Genomic DNA, 20,596 nt, shown 5'->3' with positions numbered 1-20,596 from the left:
GTCCCAGTCCGGTACGGGCACGACACTGAGGGTTGCGATCCATTGCCCGTCACGAAAAAAGACAAAAAGGAAAAAAAAAAAGGGACAACATAGATGAAATGTACCAATTTCCTTGAAAACCACAAACTACCAAAACTCATCCAAGGTAAAACAGGTAATCTGAATAGCCCTATGACTAGTAAGAAAATTGAATTCATAGTTAAAAAATATTCCAAAGAAACCTCAGGCCCATATGGTTTCATTGGAGAATTGCACCAAAAATTTAAGTAAGATGTCACACCAATTCTACACAATCTCTTCCACGATACAGAAGAGGGAACACTTCCAAACTCATTTTATGAGGCCAGCATTAACCTGATAGCAAAACTAGAAAATATACAAGAAAACCACATACCATTATCCTTCATGAAATTTGGTGCCAAAAAATTAAATAAACTCAACAAAATAAAAAGCAAATTGAATTTAGCAATATATAAAAAGAATAGTTCACCAGGACCAAATAGGATTATCCTAGGAACACAAAACTGGTTCAATATTCAAAAAGTGATGTAATCTACCATATTAATAGTCTACAGAAAAAAAACTACATAAGTCAGTGGATGGGTAGGCAAAATTCAACATCCTTTCATAATAAAAGCTCTCAGCAAATTAGAAATAAATGAGAATTTCCTCAACCTGACAGAAGACATAAATCCTTCAGCTGTCAACATACCTAATGGTAAAAGGTAAAAGACTGAATGTTTTCCCCTTTAGATCAGAAGCAAGGCAAGGACATACATTCTCACCATTCCTATTCAACATCATACTAGAAGACCTAGTCATTGCTATAAGAAATGAAAAGGCTATTAAAGGCATACAAATTAAAAAGAAATGAAACTGTCCCACTCATAGATGACATGATTATCTATATAGATAAAAAATCATACTTTTATATACTAGCAATGGTCAATCTGAGACTGAAATTTACAGAAAACGATACCAGTTTACAATAGCTCTAAAAACATAAAATAAATAAAATACTTAGACATACATCTCCACAAAAGGCACACAGGATATATATGCTGAAAAGTACAAAAGCATGATCAAAGAAATCAATACCTAAGTAACACCACATTCATGAACTGGAGGAGTCAACATAGTAAAGATGTCAATACTCTCTAAATTGATCTACAGATTTAATGCAATTTCAATCAAAATCCCAGCTGGCTTTTTAAGATATAGATATGCTGACTCCAAAATTTATTTGAAAAGGCAAAGGAACTGGAATAACCAAAATAATTTTGATAATGAATAAAGCTGAACAAATCACATTACGTGATTTTAAGATCTACTATAAAGCTACGATACCACAATAAAGTGTGGTACTGACAAAGGGGCAGACATATAGTTCAAATGAACACAAGAGAATCAAGAGATAGAACTACATAAACATGGCCGTTTGATTTATTTATTTTAAATTGTGGTAAAATATAGGTAACATAAAACTTACCATTTTAACCACTTAAGTGTATAGCTCAGTGGCATTATGTATATTCATACACTCGTGTAACCATCACCATCATCTCACAAAACCGAAACTGTACCCATTAAACAGTAACTTCTCCGTGCCTCTTTGCTGCAGCCCCTGGCAACCACTACTCTTTCTGTCTCTATGAATTTGACTACTCTAAGTACACACCTCATGTAAATGGAATCATACAGTAGTTTTCCTTTTATGACGGGCCTATTTCACTTAGCATAATGTCTTTGAGATTCATCCATGTTGTAGCACATGTCATAATTTCCTACCTTTTAACCATTCATCAATAGATGGACAATTGGGCTACTTCCTCTTTTTGGCTATTTTGAATAGTGCCGCTAGGAATGTTGGTGTACAAATATCTCTTTGATTTCCTGCTTTCAATTCTTTGGGATATGATGGAGTTTGGATGTGTTGTCCCCTCCAAAACTCATGTGGAAATGTGATCCCCAATGTGGCAGTGTTGGAAACTGAGTCATGGGGGCCGATCTCTCATGAATGGATTAATGCTCTCCCTGGGGGTGGAGGGATTAATGAGTGAGTTCTCCCTCTATTTGTTCCCGTGAGAGCTGGTTGTTTAAAAAGACCCTGGCACCTCCTCTCTCACTCTTGCTTCCTCTCGCCATGTGATCTGCTTCTACCTGCCATCGCCACTTTCCGCCATGAGTAGAAGCAACCTGAGGCCCGTGCCAGATGCAGCTGTCCCAGATTCGTAAGCCAAATAAACCTCTGTTCTTAATAAATTATCCAGTCTCGGGTAATTCTGTTATAGCAACATAAAACAGACTAATACAGGGTAATATACCCAGGAACAGAATTGCTGGGTCATACGGTAATTATATTTTTAATTTTTTGAGGAAATTCCATACTGTTTTCCATGACAGCTGTACCATTTTACATTCCCAACAGCAGTGCACAAGGATTCCAATTTTTCCACATCCTCACCAAAACCTGTTATTCTGTTTTGTTTTGTTTTTATAATAGCCATCCTAATGGGTGTAATGTGGTATCTCAGTGTGGTTTTGATTTGCATTTCCCTGGTGATTAGTGATGATGAGCATCTTTTCACATGCTTGTTAGACATTTGAATATTTCTTTGGAAAAATGTCTATTCAAATCTTTTGCCCATTTTTGAATTGGGTTATCTGTTTTTGTGGTTGTTGACTTATAGGAGAGTACTTCAAAAAGTTCATGGAAAGATTTGTATTATCGGGCCAGCCTGTGGCTCACTTGGGAGAGTGTGGTGCTAACACCAAGGCCACAGGTTCAGATCCCTACATAGGGATGGCCAGTTCACCCACTTGGGAGGGCATGGTGCTGACAACACCAAGTCAAGGGTTAAGATCCCCTTACCAGGGGCCGGCCCGGTGGCACACTGGATAAGTGCGCCGCTTGGGAAGCGCGGCGGCGCTCCCGCCCGAGGGTTCGGATCCCACGTACAGACCGGTTCCCGCTCACTGGCTGAGCGAGGCGCGGGAGCAGCACCGAGGGTTGCAATCCCATTGCCGGTCCCCGGTCTGGTACGGGGGCAACACTGAGGGTTGCGATCCGTTGCCGGACACGGAAAAAGATAAAAGACAAAAAAAAAAAAAAGATCCCCTTACCAGTCACTTTAATTAAAAAAAAAAAAAAAAAGATTTGTATTATCTTTCAATTCTACTTTTTTGATGAATTTTTTTAAGTACTCTCATATATTCTGGATATCCCTTATCAGATATATGATTTGTAAATATTTTCTTCCATTTTGTGGCCTGTCTTTTGATTCTGTTGATAGTGTAACGTTGTTTTTTTTTTTAAAAATAGATGACCAGTAAGGGGATCTTAACCCTTGGCTTGGTGTTGTCAGCACCACGCTCAGCCAGTGAGCTAACTAGCCATCACTATATAGGCTCCGAACCCGTAGCCTTGGTGTTATCAGCACCACACTCTTCCAAGTGAGCCATGGGGCCTGCCTGATAGTGTAACTTCTGATGCACCAAATTTTTAAAATTTTCATGAAGTCCACTTTGTCTATTTTTTCTTTTGTTGCCTGTGTCTTTGGTGTCATATCCAAGAAATCACTGTCAAATCCAATGTCATTAGCTTTTCCTTTATGCTTTCTTCTATAAGTTTTACAGCTGTAGCTCTTACATTGGTCTTTGGTCCACTTAGAGTTAATTTTTATATATGGTGTTAGTAAAGGAACAATTTCATTATTTTGCATGTGAGTATCCAGTTTTCCCAGCACCATGTGTTGGAAAGACTGTCCTTTCCTCCCAATGGTCTACATCCCCTTCTTGGAAATCATTTGACCATACATGCAAGGGTTTATTTCTGGGCTCTCTATTCTATTCCATTGGTCTATATACCTTTATGCCAGTATCACACTGTTTTAATTACTGTAGCTTTATAGTAAGTTTTGAAATCAGGAAGTGTAAATCCTCCAACTTTGTTCTTTTTCAAGGTTGCTTTGACTATTCAGTGTCCCCTGAAATTCCATACGAATTTTAAGATATATTTTTCTATTTCTGCAGGAAATAAAAAAAAAAAACCTCATTGGGATTTTGATAGGGATTGCACTGAACCTGTAAATTGCTTTGGGTAGTATGGTCATCTTTACAATATACAGGCAATATGAAGCACTGGCAAGGATGGAGAGCAACTGGAACTCTTATACAATTCTAATGTAAATGCATAATGGTACACAGGTTTGACAGTTTCTTATGAAGTTGAATGCCACCCTAGAGACATAAAACCTATATTCACACACCAAAAAAAAAACTGTACGTTGACATTTATAGTAGCTCTATTCTTAATCACCAAACACTGAAAACACCCAAACATTCTTCAGAGTGACTGGCTAAATAAATGGTAATACATTCATACAACGGAATACTATTCAACAAGAAAAAGGAATGAACTACTGATATATGCAACAATTTGAGTGAATCTCAAAGGCATTATGTTAAGTGCAAGAAGCCAGTACCAAAAAGTTACACACTGTATGATTCCATTTCTATGACACTGTAGAAAAGACAAAACTATAGTATGGAGAACAGATCAGTAATCGCCACAGGTTAGTGATGTGGGCAGAGTGTGACTACAAAAAGATCCAGAGGGGAATTTTTTCAGGTGTTGCAACTGCTCTCTATCCCGATAGTGGTGTGGTTACATGAATCCATGCATCTGTGTGCTTGTGTTACCAGTACACGAAAAATAGGGAATTTTACTTTATAGTCATTAAAAACATTTTTTAAAATGATATTGTAGGGACCGGCCCGTGGCTCACTCAGGAGAGTGCGGTGCTGATAACACCAAGGCCCTGGGTTCGGATCCCATATAGGGATGACCGATTAGCTCACTTGGGAGAGCGTGGTGCTGACAACACCAAGTCAAGGGTTAAGATCCCCTTACCGGTCATCTTTTAAAAATTAATTAATTAATTAATTAATTGATAAAATAAAATAAAATAAAATGATATTGTAAAAGAAAAAAGACATGAGAAAACATCCACAATATACTAGGAGAGTGTGGTGCTGATAACACCAAGGCCAAAGGTTTGGATCCCATACAGGGATGGCCGCTTAGCTCACTGGGTGAGCGTGGTGCTGACAACACCAAGTCAAGGGTTAAGATCCCCTTACCGGTCATCTTTTAAAAATTAATTAATTAATTAATTAATTGATAAAATAAAATAAAATAAAATGATATTGTAAAAGAAAAAAGACATGAGAAAACATCCACAATATACTATTAACCAAGGGGCAAAGGGTAGTTCATAACACATTATTATGACACAAACTGTATAAAAATATATTAAATAGGAAAAAGTAAAAAGAACTACCAAAATATGTTAACGATGGCCATCTTTAAGTAATGAAATCATAGGTGATTATTATTTTCTTTAGTGTATCTGACATCCTATAATTAAATTGAAAATATCAAAAGAAATTGTTTTTAAAATCAGTTACCAATTTTAATACCCACTATAAAAAACAGTCAACTACTTATCAATACACTGCATCCCTACGAAGCTTACAAAAATACTGTCAAAAATACATTATCTTAGCATACCTACCAGCTGCCAAAAATAAAAATAAAAAAAAGAAATACATTATCTTCACAAACTGATAATAACACAATGTAAAATTCCATTTCTACTGGGATATTATCAGACTTCAATGTTTAAAATAGGCTATTATAATGTACTATATACAAATATCATTCAAAGTAAATAAAGAAGGTGCAAAATTAATGTTATGTTCCCACAAAGCTTTAAAGTATAATTAACCAAAAATGAAATCATTTAATAAGAGAAAAGTTGTTAGTACCACCAAAATGATTATTCCTGGAAAACAGAACTCAGTGCAAAACAAAGTAAGTTTGGTAAAGTTCAGAGACTAGTCCATGAAGAAAGGGTAACAAATGACAAAATGCAATGCAGGAAAAGTATTGTTCCAGGCAGGAGAACCAACATCTACCTAAGCACAGAGGAGGGTGTCCAAAAGACACAGAATTATTGGAATGAAGAGTTCTAAATTACAATTCTCTTTTTTCACTTTAACCAAAATTGCCACCAGACCATTGTAATTTTACTATATTCTTAAGTATCTAACATCAATTGAGAAAGTTCTGAAAACATAATCACCACTGAAGAATTTCCATGGATGAGGCTCAATCTCTTAAAGACCTACTATTCCCTGCAAGATACTGTGTGGTCTTTTTCATATAAATTATTCAATTTGTTAAAGTTAAATCTATCAACTCCTTGGGACACATAGGTTATCATCTTCCTTCAGGATGTTGACCTGGCTATAATTAAGTAAAATTTGGGAACCAACTTCCCTATCTGATGTTGCTCAAAAGAACCCATAACCATCTGTAAAATGGCTGTTCGTGCACAAAGTTGTCAATGCAAGAAGCAACTCAGCTACAAATCAATACAATTCTACAATCTGGCACGCCCTTGTTAATTTCTATCTGAAGCTCATATTTGAAATTACTGTTTTCTGTTTAATATAGATGGCACATATCTCCAGAATGGCAGTCACACAGACCTTTCATCATTCCTCATATAGCCTACATTTTAAGTCAGTCCAAGTCAAGTTCCATCCAAATATGATGAAAATCCATCTAGCTGGTTTTACCTACAATAGTAACAGCCAGGCCAACGGAAACTTCCCCTGGATATCTGCACTGCTGCTATCTCCCGTCATTCAGATATTTGCTCAAACACCACATCAGAGGTCCTCCCAGACCACCTAACAGCACAAACTTAACATCACCGTTCTTATACCAGCCTTAATTTTTCTTCTGGTATTTATCACCACGTGACATATCTAGTATGGGTATATATGTACAATAGATCTTATCCTGCTAAAGCATGAGCTTTACGAAAACAAATACTTGAATTGCTGTATCACTAGTGCTTCACACACAACAAATGTTTTTGAATAAATGAATCACTTTACATAGTTTTGAGGAACTTTTTAGTACATTAAGAGTAAGCTATAATGTGGTAAAATGCAATATTCTCAGTTTGTTTTTAATACAACAGGAAACAAAAACATTTTAGGTATACTAGTTAATCAGGTGGTAGATACCCCAGCCATTTCTGCCTTCCCTATTCCCTTTCTGCCCTTCTCCCCTCTCCGTATGAGGAAGTCACTCTATAGTGCTATAGCGGCATTTCGATGAAAAAGTATCAGAGCACTTACTTGATTCAAAAATCAACCAAAAATAAATTACAACAGAAAAGTACAAAATAGAAAGCAAAATAGAAATTTGGTCCTTGATATATCCTTGCTGCATACTTCATTACTCTAAGAAAATAAGTGATTGATTTTCAGAAATGACGTATCTGAAGGTGTTTTAACTAATTCAGGCCCAGACCGAAAGAGATAGAGCTCTCCTTGAGATGGTAATTAATTACTAGCCCCCACTGTTTTCTTCATTCCTGTGGATGGTTTCTCCTTTCTCAGGGCTTCAGTGGGCCTTTTACGCAGGCTTGTCCTGAGCCCTCAGACAAAGAAATTTCTTACAAGGGGGTAATAAATCTTAGGTGTCGTCCCGGGAAGACTGTGCACCCCATAGTACTCTCAGCCAATGAGGAACTGGGGGGAAGGACTTGTGTACTAGGGAATAAATTGTTTATTATAGCCCTTTTCTGTGTGCCTGTCCTATTCACACCCACCCAGACTCGCAAAGCCATAATTAAAGTCTCGCTTTGCTGTACACCTCATGTTTCTATGTCCATCCTTTGGCACTGGACAAGTGAGGACATTCCTCACAATTACATATTCACTAAATACAACTTAAAATATAATGGGGTAGGTTTTATTAGCAAAGTTACCTGAGAGGTTTTTCTTACAAAGAAAAAAAATGTTTAAGGCTAAATAGAATATTATTCAATTCAAATGAAAACTGTCTCTCATTTATCCCAAACATACAAAATAAACTTGCTCATCTAAGATCCTAGGCAAAGTCTGAATCTCTAAACCTCACTGCACATTAGAACCAGTTGGCATGCTTTTAAGGAAAAAAAATATATATATACTATACCTGGGCTCTACTCCAGACCATTTAAGTCAGAATAATAGGGCCCAAGCAGGATATTTTTTTAAAAGCTCCCCTGATGATTCTAATGAGCAACTAAGGCTGAGAACCACTGCCCTGTGCCATCTCCCGAGTTATAGTTCTCTCTTACTTCATAAATCAAAGTACAGAAACAAATCATAAAGATTTAAATTCCTGGTGCCCACAATAAACCTCAAAGAAGACATTCCTATCTTCCCTCCTCTAAAATTCAATCACTTCCTCTAAGTATACATCCTGATATATACCTCCTCTAAAATACATCCCTGATTCAAAACACACAAACTAGATCATAATTACTTCTTTTTAGGAACACTGTCCCAGTCACAGACTGTTTTATTTATTTATTTATTTATTTTTCCTTTTTGTCTTTTTTCCTGACCGGCAACGGATCGCAACCCTCAGTGTCACGCCCGGACCGGACCGGGACCGGCAACGGGATCGCAACCCTCGGTGTTGCCCCCGCACCTCGCTCAGCCAGTGAGCGGCCGGTCTGTATGTGGGATCCGAACCCTCGGCGGGAGCGCCGCCGCACTTCCCAAGCGGTACACTGTAGCAGTGCGCCACCGGGCCAGCCTACAGACTGTTTTATACAGCAATTTTTTTAAAAAATTGAAACATTATAGATTGTATGTATCTGTGGGGTAAAATACTGAATATCAATACCTGTGTGCAATATGTGATGTTTCTTATTTGTACCCCCATTATCTCCTTTCTATACTTTCTTCTATTTGTACCTCTTTTTTTCTATACCCAAGAAGTTTATCTTAACTTTTTTTTTTATAGCCCTTACATTTGAAGTGCTACAGTTTACAAAGAATTTCTACATACCTTACCTTATCAGATAATGAAGTAGTCTGGGTAAGTATTATTAGCCCATTTTAAAGATGGTAACTCTGGGCCGGCCCGGTGGCGCACTGGATAGTGCGCCGCTTGGGAAGCGCGGCGGCACTCCCGCCCGAGGGTTCGGATCCCACATACAGACCGGTTCCCGCTCACTGGCTGAGCGAGGCGCGGGAGCAACACCGAGGGTTGCGATCCCGTTGCCGGTCCCGGTCCGGTACGGGGGCAACACTGAGGGTTGCGATCCATTGCCAGACACGGAAAAAAGACAAAAGACAAAATAAAAAATAAAAAATAAATAAAGATGATAACTCAGAGAAATATCTTGCCAAAGGCACCCTTTTAATGAGGCCATACGTAATGCAATGCACATATCAGAAAGGTACTTCCCGCTCCCCTCCCCACTGTTCTTACATACTACATTACAGAAACCTATTATTACTATATTAATATTAATTACACTAATATTAATATACTATATTATTATTATAAATCTATTATTATTCTATCCATAGTTATAGGCAACATTCCTAAGGACCGACTACTAAATGTTCAATGACTTAAGTATGGTTATAACTAGAGATCTCCAGTTTAAAAAGGATATAATACACCCATGTTTACCTCTACTCCCACTGGAAAAACAGTAGAGAAATAAAGAGGGCATTAAACAAGGCTACAAATGAAAATAACAAGTGAGGAGATGCGCAACAAAATTTTTGAAGTTGGAGGGCAGATGTCCCCTCTCCTCCCCAAAAATCTTAAAGCTAAGCCATCAGGGAGAGCCCAAAGCATTGTATGTTGTAGTATTTTTCAAACACACAAAAGTCTAAAATTAAAATTAACTTAAAAGTAGCAGCTTTTTGCAATATTTTCTCAACTATCTAATACTAAAACATAGCTCCTATCATAACACAACCCTACTTTTTTTTTTTTTTTTTACCTTAAACTGAGACTTCTTGTACTTTAAAATATGGGAACCATAACCTAGGAGGACGAAATCCAAGATGCTCAGGATATCTTATCACCTCCTTCCTCATGCTTTATGTACACACTGCTTGTAAAAAATATTACCTGCTTCACTTCATGGCTCTATGTTTGCTTATGCCATTCCCTCTACCTGGCTAACTCCTTATCCTTCAAGTCTCAGCTGAGGTATCACTTCTAGAAAGCTTTCCAAGTTGGGGTGGGAGATGGGGAGAGGGAAGGTTCAAATTCATCTGATTATTCCCCTATGGCAGTGATAGAGTGTGGATGTGTTGTCCCTGCCAAAACTGTGACAGTGCTGTAAGCTGTTCAAGTCATGGGGGCAGATCCCTCATGAATGGATTAATGCTCTCCCTGGGGGAGGAGGGGTAATGAGTGAGTTCTTGCTCTATTAGTTCCAGTGAGAGCTGGTTGTTTAAAAGAACCTGGCACTTTTTCTCTGCTTCCTCTCTCACCATGTGATCTACTTGTACCCGCTGGCTCCCTGCTGCTTTTGGCCCTGAGTAGAAGCAGCCTGAGGCCCATGCCAGATTCAGCTGTCCCAGAATCGTTAGCCAAATAAATCTCTGTTCTTTATAAATTACCCAGTCTCAGGTGTTCTGTTATAGCAACACAAAATGGACTAAAACAGGCAGACAAACACTTGTTGAATTGAACTATATAATGTAAAACACCAATACAAAACATAACATTTATTGAGTGCTTGTGGTGTGTCAAGTAGTGTTCTACTACATGTATCAGTTTATTTAATCATTCTAATAACCCAATGAGTTAAGTATTAATTATGAATTACAGAGAGGTTAAGCATCTTGCCTAACTAAGGTCCCAGCTAATAAGTGGTCAACAAAGACTGTAACTCAAATCATCTGGCTCCAGAGCCAATATCTTTAACCACTAGACTGGGCTTTCTCTATAAATGCCAATGCCTTCCAAACCTGTACTCCCAAATCATAAAGCTTCAACCCTGAATTTCCAAATGCCTCTGGACATCTCCACTTGGATGTCTTTCAAGAACCTCAAAATTAACACAACTGAAATCATTATTTCCCTCTTGCTTCCTAGCCTTCTCCAACAAAAACTAGTCACCACACCTTCTTGTAGTGTCTATTTTGGATTAATAAAATTACCCAAGTAGGAACCTAACAGTAATTGTCACCATGCCAATTTTTACAATCCCTCACATTCACCAAATTATATCCCTACTTCTCAAATTAACACCAGGCTCACATCACTTCTCACATCTGGACATTAGCTTCAAATCTTTCTAAACACAATTTTGATCATGTCATTAACCTACAATGGCTCCCTACTATTGACACCAAGTCCAAATTTCTCAAAAGGACATCTTATGCTCCTGTCCTTGCCTATCTCTGAGCTTCAACCCTAACCATCCCCACACATACTCTAGATGCCAACCCCCCCCTCCAAAACACTTGCCTCTCTTCCTTGAATTCACCATGTTTTTGAAGACCAATATGTTTTGGCACAAGCAAGTACCCTGACTTACGATGACCATCTCCATAACATTCCCGTCCCACTATCTCCATCTTTCAAAACTGATCATAAATGCTATCTTTGAGAAGTTTTCTGTTTCCCTCAGGTTGAAGAAACTCCCTCCTCTGTATTCACACGACATTCTGCACATCTATACTATAGTACTTATAAGATTATGCTAAAATGGCTTACCTAAAAGCATCATCTAGATGCACTCAAAGGCAAAAATGTTAACTATTTTTTGCTCCCCATGCCTAGCAGGTATTCAATAAATGCCTGAATGAATACCCATCAATGAGCTCTTCACATCACCTTCCTCTTTTAACAACTTCAAGTTCAAAATCAATTAACATTCTCTTCCCATAAGCCTAAGGTGATCTGTGAAAATGGTTCACTGTTAACTTGATCTAGAAAACCCCAAAAATCATGCAATTCAAGAGGTTCAAATCTTCGTGTTCACTTTAAGAACACCATGAAAGAGCCTAAGTCATCAACGGTATGTATATCCAAAAAGCCACCAAGTATCTGAAAGATGTCACTTGACAAAAGCAATGTGTACCGTTCTGGCATTGGTAGGTGTGCCCAGACCAAACAGTGGAGCTCGACACAGGGTCACTGGCCCCAAAAGAGTGAATTTTTGCTGCGCATGCTTAAAAATGCTGAGAGTAATGCTGAATGTAAGGGTTTAGATGTAGATTCTCTGGTCAATGAGAACATCCAAATAAAGTACTCAAGATGTGCCACCATCTTTACAGAGCTCATGGTCGGATTAACCCATACATGAGCTCCCCCTGCCACATCAAGGTGATCCTTACTGAAAAGGAACAAATCATTCCTAAACCATAAGAGGAGGTTACACAGAAGAAAAAGATACCCCAGAAGAAACTGAAGAAACAAAAAAACTTATGGTGTAAGAAAAAATTCAGCATTAGATAAATGCAAATAAAAGTTTAAAAAATTTTTTAAAGTCAATTAGCATACAGTTTATAACTCTCCTAGAATATAAAAAAAATTATTGCTCTTATAATTATGTGTATTAGAGTTCACCCAGCCACACTTCTACCTACGTAGAAACTAAAGGAAAATACCACAATGTCAATATAATACCTATAGCAAAAACAGTTACTGCACTCAGCAACCTTTCAATTAGCCACTGCTACCACAAGAATTTAAAAAAAAAGAAAAAGAAAAACAAATAACAAATTTTGCAAAAAACACTTATAGAGCACTTAATATATATATGAGGCACTATTCTAGATGCTTTACATATATTAACTCATATTAATTCTCACAACCACCCTACAAGGTGGATACTATTATTATCCTCGTTTTACAGATGAATTTTCAAGGTCAAAAAGAACCAAGACTCAAGCCCAAGCTGTTTGGCTCCAGAGTCTGAGCTCTTATACTGCCTTTCATTAATAAGACTAAAACCACTAAAACAAAGACTAGGATAAACTCTCTGCTAGAGCAAAACCATCTTTAAGCATTCAACATTTAGGAAAACCCAGGAAGTAAATGGAAAAATGTGGATAAATATATAGGGTCTTAAAAACACAGCAAATTTTAAAAAACAGATCTTAGTATAAACTTACTGTAATTATAGAAAAGTATTTTTCTAATAAAACTGCACACCTTTGACATAAACTAGGTCATCATTTATTATCACTAAACTCAGTCAACTGACATAGAGCAAAAGTACGTACTCACAGCCCAAAAAGAGGTTCTGCTGAATTAAGTTTTCATGAAGAACTCAGATGCATCCAGAAGACAGCTATCTTCTAGGAATATTGAAATCCTAACTCTATAACCATGTACAAAAGCTAGTAAATAGGAACTCGTTTGAATTATTTACAATTTCCATCACCGGGAGATTTTGGATTTTATCCAAAAAAAGTATTTCTTGAGGACTACACAGGCTCCAAGACTTCCTGGAACAGGCAGCTCTAGGCTTTAAGTATGATTAAGAAGCTGTTATATATCGGGGGAGACAACTCAATCTCAACTTCACCAAAGCTGGCATAAAGATCTTTCTCTTATCTATGACCACTGCACAAATTTCTCAAATCAAAGTCACTATATATACAAGAAAAGGAAGAAGAGATATTCATAAAGAAATGTAAAACTGGGATGTCTGTCTAAAAACACTGAGCAGCTTTTTCCCACTTTTTCATTGTGACATAGATCTGGAACTCCAGAAACTGAAGAGACATGACTTCCTCTACACTTATAGTACAATATCCATTGATTAATTCCCACACACACACACTTCATTCACTTATGTACATATACTACATGAATAATCCGTATACACACAAAACTAGTAATACAGTCTTAACTTCATTCTAACATTTAGCCACAATACACTAAAAGATATTTACCCAAATATAGATTATATTTGTTACCAACATTTATATTCTCATCTACATATTTCCTTTTTTTTTTGGCAGCTGGCGGGTATGGGGATCCAAACCCTTGACCTTGGTGTTATCAACATTGTGCTCTAACTGACTGAGCTATCCTATCTGGCCTACCCCATCTACATTTAAATGATATTTATCTACCTTCTGTGTATAAACATTAAGTGAGTGAACATTTTTAAAAGTAATCGTGAGGAGCATGGCAATACTAAGCCCCCAAGAGACTTAAGAGAATTAGCATTCACTGAGCACCTACTATACACTTGTCAAGCACTGTTAGGCACTCTTAACATGTTTGACCGCTTAATCTTCACAACCATCTTAGTAAACATTAATCTTACTTTACAGATGAGGAAGCTGAGATTCAGGAAGTTTAAGCAGTGAGTTCGTGAGATAAAATTCAAAATTCAAGACTACCTAACACATAAAGCCCACACTCTCTCCATACACCTTTAAAAAAAAAGCTTATTAAAAAAACTAACAATATAAAATGTACTATGTAGGGGGTGGAGATGTGGCCCTATTTCAGGAAGCAAGAGAAACCACCACCACGAGTAAGAAAATAAATAAGACAATACCTTAACAATACCTTACTCTCACAACAAAGCAAAAATTGGATGGGTTCTGCAGGATGGTAGAAAGTAGTAAATCAGAAAAAATTCCTAGCAAGTTCAAATTTCAGGTTAAATTCAAAAGACTTAACAGAGAGAATATGAAAAAGTTTTAAATAAAAAAGAAAAGCAAGGTATTTACAGGGAATTACAAGAAGATAAGTGTAACTTTTGGGGGTCACTTGTCTGGTAAGTATACTGTTTGAAGCACTTTGCGTGCATTTACACTTACTCCTCACAATTAATACAATTATCACCCCCATTTCGCAAGTAGGGAAACTGGAACAGAAATGTTAAGTAGTTTAGTCAAGGTTACACATTTAATAAAGTTTAAAGAAAAACAGAACAGAAACTCGGATCTTAACACAAACCATCTGTCACTGGAACTAAGCTCCTTCCTAACCATTAAGCTAAATTCCATGAATAAACAACAGCTAGAGGGACCTATCTAGTAATATGAACAGCATGGTCAAGCGGCATTGTAGCTTTCTTGATTTTTAAAACCCGAAGTTAGCAAATAAACATATTAAAATAGGCAAATGAGCATATGAAAAGAAAAGATGCTCAACATCACATGTCATCAGGGAATTGCAAATTAAAACAAGGGGATTCCACTACACACCTATTAGAATGGCCAAAGTCCAAAACACTGACATCACCAAATGCTGATGAGGATGCGAAGCTCAGAAATTCTCCTTCATGGGCTGGCCCCATGGCTCACTCAGGAGAGTGCGGTGCTGATAACACCAAGACCATGGGTTTGGATCCCTATATATGGATGGCTGGATGGCCCGTTGGCTCACTTGGACAGTGCGGTGCTGATAACACCAAGGCCACAAGTTTTGGATCCCTATATACAGATGGCCGGTTGGCTCACTTGGAGAGTGTGGTGCTGACAACACCAAGTCAAGGGTTAAGATCCCCTTACCGGTCATCTTTAAAAAAAAAAAAAATTTCGTTCATTGCAATGATAGCACTTTGAAAAATGGTTTGGCAGTTTCTTACAAAAGTAAACATACTCTTACCACCACCAATCGAGTTCCTTAGTATTTACCCAAATGAACTGGAAACATGTCCACACAAAAAAACTGCATACAGGTGTTTATAGCAGCTTTATTCATAATTGCTAAAAGTTGGAAGCCAGCAAGATGTATATGAATGGATAAACTGTGGTACATCCAGACAATGGAATATTATTCAGCGCTAAAAAGAAATAACTATCAAGACATGAAAAGACATGGAGGAACCTTAAATGCACATTACTAAGTGAAAGAAGACATTCTGAAATAAGGCAAAACTATGGAGACAGTTAAAAGATCAGTGGTTGCCGGGGGTGGAGGGAAGAGAGGGAGGAATAGGCAGAGCAGAGGATTTTTAGGGCAGGGAAACTATTCTATATGATAGTACAATGGTAAATACATGTCGTTATATATTTGTCCAAACCCACAGAATGTACAACACCAAGAGTGAACCTTAATGTAAACTCTGGACTTTTAGTAATAACAATTGTTAATGTAAGTTCATCGATTGTACCACCACTGTGGTGTCAGATGTTGATAGTGGGCACAGAGTATATGGGAATTCTCTGTACTTTCTGCTAAATTTTGCTGTGAACGTAGAAGTGCTCTAAAAAATAAAATCTATTTTTAAAAAAGTCAAGAAGTGTGTTTATTTAATAATTAGTATGTAAGGAAGCATCTACCTAACATACTCATTAGTATACATGCATCAAATCAAATATATTTGGGTTAATATTTTGTACTAGGCATTCTGGAGAAGAGATATAAACAAGTAAACAAGGTACCTTCCCACAAGGAACTTGAAATAGGATGAGACAAACAACATATATTTACAAAAAGCCAAATAAAATGGAATTTAAATGGTTCAAGACAGCAGAAAACATATCATGAACAGTAAATTACCAAATTACTAAAATAGACACATATAGGACAATATGGGCTTAGGGTTCAGTGGACTATATCTGGCTAAAGGGATCAGGAAGTCAAAATGTGCTCTGTCTTGAAAAATCGATCAGATTTGTGTAACTGACTGGAGGGGATTAGTGCATCCCAAGAAAGACCAAAACGACTGTAGTTAGAAAAGAAAATTAAATAGACCAGTTTCACAAAACAAAATAGGGAGACACGACTAGAGAGACTGGTAGAGGCCAGATCATGGAGATCACTGAATGTCAGGCCAAGGAATCAGCTCAGAGCCTCAGAAATTTTAACTCTTAAACACTAACAAGGAGCAAATATTTGCCTAACCTATGTATATACTGATAGCTCTTAATCTAGTGAAAGTGTATTTACAAACATTTTACATCAGATACAGATCACTGGAAAACATATACTAGTAGACAGTTAAAAACTCATCACCTTGCCATCCAACTGAATACATATACAGTACATACAGGTCCTGCTTCCATCCTAATCTACAGATAAGCTGCCCATAACCCTGTAAAATGAACCTCATGCATCCATAAAGACATACAAGAAAAGTTCATGAGGGACTGGATGGTTAGCTAGGTTGGTTGGAGCTTGGTGTTGATAACACCAAGGTCCAGAGTTCAACCTCTATACAGACTAGCCACGACACCCTCCACCCCCCAAAAAAAGTTCATGGAAAAATGGAATTAAAAATAATATAAATCTTTCTTTCCACGAACTTTTTGAAGATACCAATACCTCTATCACCCAGTAAAATTCTGTATAGTTTCCCTGCTCTTTATATCCTCAAAGATGTCTTTCCTCTAGAGTAGAAAGGAAGGTGGCTCATTGCCCATGAACTGGAAAGGTTTATGTTAGGACCATGATCACTACTGGCACCTTCTCCCTTCTCTACTTACAGGACTGCCAACCTCTATTAACCATTAAAAGCAAAACTATTAAATATCTACATGTTCTACATAAAACATAAAATGCAGCATTCCCTCCCAAATCATCTGAATATATTACACAGGACCCTATACAAACTCTGGTAATTATTATTAATAATAAACTTTACTTCTCATATATAAAAATGTTTCAGAATTTATTCATTGTTAATTTCCTTTTTTTTCTTGTAATCCTTTTATTTAAGAGTTTGCCATAAACTTTCCTATACACTTTAAATCACATACTCAATCCTCACGTATGGGCATTTGCAATTATAGCCAATCCCCAAATACCCTAATTAAGTTATCCCAAATCAGTGCTATTTTATGCATTTACCTCTACATTCATATTATGCACTTAAACCCTCTTTTTAAGTAATCTACCACTAAGGCAACTAGTTTCTTCCCTTTCATGTACAGGCACATAAATATATGATTCCTGATCCAGTTCATGAGCAATGAGCCACCTTCCAATCTATCCCAGAGGGAAGACGCCTTTGTCTAAGGAGATAATGAGTGGGGAAACCATATAAAGTTTTATCAGGTGATAGAGTAGTATGAGGGGTCTTCAAAAAGTTCATGGAAAGATTCATATTATCTTTTAATTCTATTTTTCCACAAACTTTTTAAAGTATCCTCGTATGTCCAATTTTCCCAACCATTTTAACAAACCCTGACACACATTATTGTTCTCAAACATGGCCTCCACACGTAAAAAGCACCCCATGAAACTCTTTCAATCCCAAACACAAAAATCATGAAAAGTAATATCAGATATTAAGGATATAAACACATACTAAAAAGTTTAGACATACATGAAAACGATAAGGCCAAATTAAGGATAATGTTCATAAGGGAGGGAGGGTTGGAGGAATGCAATCCAGGAAGGACACTCAAGAGCCTTCAACTCCATTTGTTCTTAAGCTGAGTTGGAGATACATGGTTGTTTACTGCAATTATTCGTTGTACCTTTTCATATTTGAAATATTTTAAGTAAGTTTTAAGAAGAAATATATCCAATTACTAATGAGCATCTCCCTCTTATACACAGTGACAAGCTGTTATGTCCAAGTTGCAGTAATTGATCGTTGCTACACCTGGGACACCCTCCTGTCATACACCTAAGCCAAGAAAAGAAAAAATTACAAACCTGCCACCCAAAACTTTCTCTTAGATATATCTTTTAGATATATTCCAGGTTTATATTCTATAAACTATACACAATCCAATTCTTTCACAATTCTCACAACAAAAATTAACACCTTTAATTTCATCTTTGTATCCCTAAATTGCCAGTTACTCTTATAAATGACTTATTACTCACACAGTACATTTTTCCTTATTTGTCCATGTTAAAATACAAGTGAACTGGTAGACAACATAACTACTTCCACTTGGCTAATGCAGACAGTTGTATACATTATATCTCTGTGCATGAGTCTATCCCACTCATACACTAACTTTTCAATCTGAAACTATAACACCTAAATTAAACAACTCATCATTTAAACACAAATGAAAAGTCCTCTCAGCCGAATGTAACTTAGCCAGGGCATATCAAAACACTCCGGTCAGTCCAGAGCATTCACCTCATGCATTCTAAAAGTCCCGTCCCTAGACCAACGTTTACACCACCAAGAAGGGCTCTCCTTCAGTGGTGAGACTCAGACGTACCCCCAAATCCCAATTTCCAGCTCGCTGTAGGAAACACGTAGAGGGCCTGAAGTTTCACCTAATTACGAACCCAAAAGAACCTACAGTTCATACATCGCGGGTCCTGAGTTTCTCGTCACTACGGGGTAGAAGTTGGGAGCTCGATGTAGGGAAGCAGGTCTAGTCTTCTTTAGCAGGCGAGGACCTAAGAGTTCAAGCAGCAGGCCCGCCTACTTCCCTCCCCACCCCCACCAGGGGCGCGAAGCCGGCGGTGCGTCTCCGCACCTGCGGGACCTGTGAACCGCCCCCTGACTATCCACTTCTTTCCAGGAAGGAAGCGCTAGGATGCCGGCTGGGACGCTCCCCGCCCCTCGCATCCGGCCACCACCTCTCCCGCCGGGATCAACCCTTCCACCCTTTGGCCTCTCATCTAGCAGAGCGGTACCAACACCTTCCCACGACCTACCCAGAGGCCTGGCCTTCTCGCCTCCCCCAGAGGACCAAGCCAGACCGGACGCTCAAGGCCCGAAAGGCAACTCCCACCACTCCCCGCTCTTTCCTTCTCAGCTGCCGCCGCTGAAAAAGCCAAGCCCTAAGGTCCTCCTCCATCAGCTTCCGGGCCTCCCTTCACAGCCAGGCCCGAGCCCCCAGCCCTGCCCTCCCACTACCCCGCTTCCCCTCCACTGGAGGCCGAGCCCCGGGGTTGGGCGGGTTCCTTCACCGGCATCCCGCCGGCCGGGCTCCTCCGGCGACGGGCCCGGCTCCCGCCCGGCGTGCGGCATACTCACCGCTTAGCGCCGAGGCCTGCAGGGTGGCCCCCGAGGTGCCGTCGATGACTTTGATGGTCCCGCGGCTGGTGACTGCCAGGATGGCGTTGGGCGCCGGGTGGTAGGAGAGGCTGTGCAGCCCGTCGGCGTCGCAGCGCATGCAGCCGTCCCGCAGCACCAGCCACTCCGAGACCCCGGCCGCTCCCGCCCCCGCCGCGGAGGAGCAGCCCGGGCCCGAGGCCGCCGCAGCCGCAGCCGCCATATTCCGGCCTGCACTCAGCACAATCACACTGGGAAGCGGCTCAGTGACAGTCCCGGGAGGTGCAGCACCACCGCCAGTCACCATCCGGGGCCAGGGGGCAAGCGGAGCGCGTTAGCCGGAAGTGAAGTCAGGCGCCCGCACGCACGCGGAACGTCGGCCGCCCGGCCGGAGGGGCCAAGCTCGGAGAGAGCCTGACGCGGGAGGGGGAAGGAGCGAAAGAGGCGGGACCCGGGGCTGGGGGAGGCCGGGCGGAGCATGCGCGGGAGGGCTCGCGCGTGGCACGCGCAGCTGGTCTGGCCCGTTCTGCGTCCGCAACGTCTCAGTTTCTTCCTGCGAGTCCAGGGGGAGGTGGCCGCTTGGGTTCCGTCCTGCTCCCGCGCTCTTCGCAGGGTGGGGGTGGGAGGTTCCGTGTATTTCCACTAGGCTGGGACCCCGACCTCTGCGACCCGACTGGCACATCCTGAGGCCCTTTGCAGCGGTTCCAGCTGCGCCCCGACCGGTCCCGGCGCGCGGAGTGCAGCTGTTCCGCGGTAGCCGGAAGCAGACCTCTGGGTCTGGGCCCCGGCTCCGGTCTGAGAATAAACAGTCCGAATAG

The 20,596-nt window shown here is 39.5% G+C and overlaps 1 protein-coding gene and 1 pseudogene across 2 annotated transcripts in view; one reads left to right on the top strand and one right to left on the bottom strand.

The window, feature by feature from the left end:
- The window catches only part of BIRC6 (baculoviral IAP repeat containing 6), a 252,572-nt gene extending 232,487 nt beyond the window's left edge, over positions 1-20,085 (bottom strand). For both annotated transcript variants that reach the window (XM_008569149.1, XM_008569150.1), the window contains exon 1: positions 19,761-20,085. In XM_008569149.1, the coding sequence (XP_008567371.1) occupies positions 19,761-20,085 (325 nt within the window). The remainder of the gene's footprint in view (positions 1-19,760) is intronic.
- Positions 11,841-12,349, top strand: LOC103587629 (annotated as a pseudogene).
- Positions 20,086-20,596: the final 511 nt, after the last annotated feature.

Source organism: Galeopterus variegatus, unplaced genomic scaffold (genome assembly GCF_000696425.1).
Source record: "Galeopterus variegatus unplaced genomic scaffold, G_variegatus-3.0.2 Scaffold468, whole genome shotgun sequence".
NCBI lineage: Eukaryota > Metazoa > Chordata > Mammalia > Dermoptera > Cynocephalidae > Galeopterus > Galeopterus variegatus.
This window is presented reverse-complemented; position numbering and strand designations above follow the sequence as displayed.